General features: G+C 44.9%; 1 protein-coding gene across 1 annotated transcript; it reads left to right on the top strand.

Moving 5' to 3' along the window:
- The first annotated feature begins 577 nt into the window (after positions 1 to 577).
- Positions 578 to 3,934, top strand: Mup4l4 (major urinary protein 4 like 4). The gene is made up of 7 exons (NM_147212.1): positions 578 to 715; positions 1,024 to 1,157; positions 1,388 to 1,461; positions 2,135 to 2,245; positions 2,591 to 2,692; positions 2,863 to 2,908; positions 3,740 to 3,934. Exons 1-6 carry the CDS (start codon positions 617 to 619, stop codon positions 2,886 to 2,888), a joined length of 546 nt encoding a protein of 181 aa, NP_671745.1. The 5' UTR covers positions 578 to 616; the 3' UTR covers positions 2,889 to 2,908; positions 3,740 to 3,934.
- The last annotated feature ends 388 nt before the right edge of the window (positions 3,935 to 4,322 follow it).

Genomic DNA, 4,322 nt, shown 5'->3' with positions numbered 1-4,322 from the left:
GGAATTGAACCTGGGTCCTCAGCAAGAACAGGTTTCAAAGAATCTGACTCCTTCTTTTGACCTCCTTCTGACTTTCTTGGCCCCAGGTGTGTGCATGGTACACATGCAAAACCAATGCTCATACACATGAAAGGTGAATGAATCTTTTCAAAGAAAACCCAAGTAATTCAGCTTCTTCCACACTCCACTCAAGTCTCGAAGCAAAGATTCTCTTCATGCTTGACCTTCCAGTTCAGTACCCGCCCACTCCATAACTGGCTTTCTGATTCCAAGTCAGATCCAAAGTTGCATCTGGTTCCGGATGGCAGCCCTCTAGAACTTCCTCGGTTTGTCTTGGGAATATGTTTTGCGAAATGTATGAGTGATAGAATCAATCCATAGAAGATGACTTTGCCAACTCTGAAAAGGGCAGGAACAATCCTTGGCTTCACATCAGTACATGAGAAAACATTCCACAAAGCCTGAGGGAAGGAGGCCCATTTGAGAAGGAAATAAAAAAAAAAAAACACTCTAAACCAGAGAGAGTATAAAGACAAGCAAAGTGCTGGAGGTGGAGTGTGGGCACCAGGCGCAGAGAGATTGTCCCAGCAGAGAGGCAATTCTATTCCCTACCAACATGAAGCTGTTGCTGCTGCTGCTGTGTCTGGGCCTGACCCTGGTCTGTGGCCATGCAGAAGAAGCTAGTTCCACAACAGGGAACCGTGATGTGGACAAGGTAGGCTCAGCGAATAGTAACTTCTGACTCAGAGAGTGCTTTGGAGAACTCTTGAAGCCAAGCGGGTCCTCTGAGGGGATGGGTACAGTGGCTTGTTCTATTAGACAAAGGAATGGCTTCAGACCTTGAAGTAAGACCAGTTGTATGCTATTCAGATCTAACAACGTTTGGGGACCTCTGCACTCACTGAGAGGCAGGGGCAGAATGTTAGGTATTGTGACAACTCTATCAAGCCAAATTCAAGAAGAAACAAGTCCATGTGGTATCCCTGCCCCGTACTCCCTTAAGCATTTTCTTATCCATTACAGCTCAATGGGGATTGGTTTTCTATTGTCGTGGCCTCGGACAAAAGAGAAAAGATAGAAGAGAATGGCAGCATGAGAGTTTTTGTGCAGCACATCCGTGTCTTGGAAAATTCCTTAGCCTTCAAGTTCCGTATTAAGTAAGTGAGGTGTCTGCTCTTAGCAGAGGAAGAAGAAATAAGAGCAAATTAGTGATTACTAACGTATCAGACAGAAACGAAATAGCCTTTAAAAAAAAGCCATTTTGCTAATTTTGCAAAAATATTCAAAAGTTAAATGGAATCAGAAAATGGAGATACGTATAGAGTAGAGGGTGAAGAAGCCAGCCAGATCAAAAATCTCCTAAGCACCAGCTTGCTCTGTTTTACAGGGAAAATGGAGTGTGCACAGAATTTTCTTTGGTTGCCTACAAAACACCAAAGGATGGCGAATATTTTGTTGAGTGTAAGTATATATAATGTCTATATATCTATCCACAAGGAATTTAGTAAACCCTACTACCTTTATCCTGTGTGTGTGTGTGTGTGTGTGTGTTTGTGTGTGTGTGTGTGTGTGTGTGTGTTACTGGGTTTTGAACTCAGGTACTTGCACCTCCCAGTCAAACTTTCTACTAGGGAACTCACCACAACCCCTTGTAGAATGTCAAGCACTTCCTGACATGGTTGATTTAGCCAGGGACACGGGGGCCATCTAATAGCTAGCACCCTGTGGCAGGCAAGGGGGATAAGTATGGTGAGGTGGAATCTGATACTGCCCGGTAGCTAGCACCGGTGCACATTGATCAGGATGTAGCCATGTGAGACGGCAGACTTATGAAAGACAGACGTGTCGCTTGAAGGTGCTGAGGGAGGCAGGTGAGCCTAGAGAGGATGAGAGAGAGTGAGTCACTGCTGTGGCTAAGTGTTCTCTAGTGGGCGTCGTCCCAGGGCCCCTTCCTTAGAAGTTACTTCATCAAGTCCAGAAAGCTACAGATGGGAAGCAGCAGACATCCCCGCCCCCCATCTCTTCCAGGATATGTATTTTAATGATTTTCATGTTTGGGGTAGAACAGGTAAAGGATTTACATAATTTCTTGCAGACCAGAGAATTTCTGACCTGTGTCCCATTTCCTCCACAGATGACGGAGGGAATACATTTACTATACTTAAGACAGACTATGACAGATATGTCATGTTTCATCTCGTTAATTTCAAGAACGGGGAAACATTCCAGCTGATGGAGCTCTACGGTAAAGTATTTCCACACGGACACTGATCTTGGGGTGGGAAAACAGGAAGGAAACTCTAGCTTTAGTATGGTCTTCCCAGCTTGGTCCTGCCTCTTCCTCACTTCCTGAAGGTCAACGATGTTCACCTGCACCCTTCCTCAAGCACAGTGATGGGCACTCTGAAATCTCTCCATGTGCCAGAAGGCCATTCCGTGGGTGCCACATTCAGGATAGATTGGACCCACACCTGTCAACCATGTCACCAGCCATTTTCTCACCCTTATGTGGGAGCCCCTGTCCCCTCACTTAGTTCTGTGGTCAATGCCTAGGACACAGCTGCTACACTCATTGCTGCTCTTTTCACAGGCAGAACAAAGGATCTGAGTTCAGACATCAAGGAAAAGTTTGCAAAACTATGTGTGGCGCATGGAATCACTAGGGACAATATCATTGACCTAACCAAGACTGGTAAGTCAGGACTCACTTATTTTTCTCGTCCTGAATATTATATCATAGAGGAAATGAACCTGTGGGATTGGCAATCAGGCATTTGTTGAAAGCTGGAGAGGCACCTCATTTCCTCATCGGAGAATAAAGTGGACCTGGTACCTGAACACGTTCTTTTTCTCACCCTGCAGATCGTTGTCTCCAGGCCCGAGGTTGAAGAAAGGCCTGAGCCTCCAGGTGGGCAATCTCCAGTGAGAGCAAGGAGGGGGTGGGCATGAACCAGGCCTTCCAAAAGTGTTAGTATTGTGCCCCCAAATTATTATAAGAATAATTTGATAAGGAGTCTTTGAGCAGAGCTTGAAAAATGGCTTTGAATTATGTGGATTTGTGACTATCTGGTCCTATTTTGAGCTCTAAAGCAAAGTGACCTAAGCACTTAGGCAAGAAAACAAGGGAGTGAGTTTTCCATAGTTGCTGCATGGTTGTGTAAAAAGGGCTCAACAATGTGTTAAGTGTCATTAAGAGTTAAAGTTTGAAACAGAGAGTAGCAGGATGTGAGTATGACTGCTCTTCAGAGACTGGGGTCCCACTCCATTCCACTCTGGACAATAAGATCTTCATCTGAACTCCGTACAACCTTGGCTTCTTACCTGGAAGTGGAGTTACATGTCCTCCACTTCTCCTACAGTCTGGAGAGCAGACTCCTCTGACCCCTCTTTCCCATTTCCCAAGACTTCACTCAGATAATGTAGGAAAGTCTTTAAAAGTGGCCAAGGCTTTCACCATTATTCCTCAAGGCAATGACCATTCTTCAGAGCTTCTTATGCTAAAGGTTGTGCAAACAAGCCTCAGACCTTTCGTTACTTCATTTTTCATATGCCATCCATAAGGAAAGAGTCATTTATTCTATGTGTTTAATCCCTGTTTTCTGGCAAATAATGTTGATTAGATTGCAGGGCAAGATCTATTTTTTCATCCTTTGTTCTATACAAGAGTGCCTCTCTGTCCATAAGTCAATCCAAGAAGTGCTTAATGGGTTCCTTTATTCTTTCTTCCTGGATTACTCAGTGCTGAGTGGAGACTTCTCACCAGGACTCCAGCATCACAATTTCCTGTCCATGGAGCATCCTGAGACAAATTCTGCGATCTGATTTCCATTCTGTTTCACAGAAAAGTGCAATCCCGGTCTCTCCAGCATCTTCCCTAGTTACCCAGGACAACACATCGAGAATTAAAAGCTTTCTTAAATTTCTCTTTGCCCCACCCATGATCATTCTGCACAAATTTCTTGCTCTTGCAGTTCAATAAATGATTACCCTTGCACTTAAATGTATGTCTATGTGTCCAGAGGGCTAACCCATGAGAGAATGAGGGGACCTCCTTAGTCTTGTACCCAAGATCCTTCCACATGTCCCAGAATCTTAGCTGAGTCTCAGGATTTCACCACCTCTGGAGCAGTCCCAAGACCTGATGAATGCTCTCTAGGGCTCCTGCCTTAGAGGCTTTATAAGGACCATAGACGCATGAGACTTGCTGCACGATTCTTCCATCCATAGACTATCTTTTCCAACAGATCGAGGAGAGACACATCTTTCTAAGGCTACAGCTGCTCAACATGGTTCAGGACATGCCAGGGGTCGGGGGAGGTCTG

This window comes from Rattus norvegicus, chromosome 5 (genome assembly GCF_036323735.1).
Source record: "Rattus norvegicus strain BN/NHsdMcwi chromosome 5, GRCr8, whole genome shotgun sequence".
Taxonomy (NCBI): Eukaryota; Metazoa; Chordata; class Mammalia; order Rodentia; family Muridae; genus Rattus; species Rattus norvegicus.
This window is presented reverse-complemented; position numbering and strand designations above follow the sequence as displayed.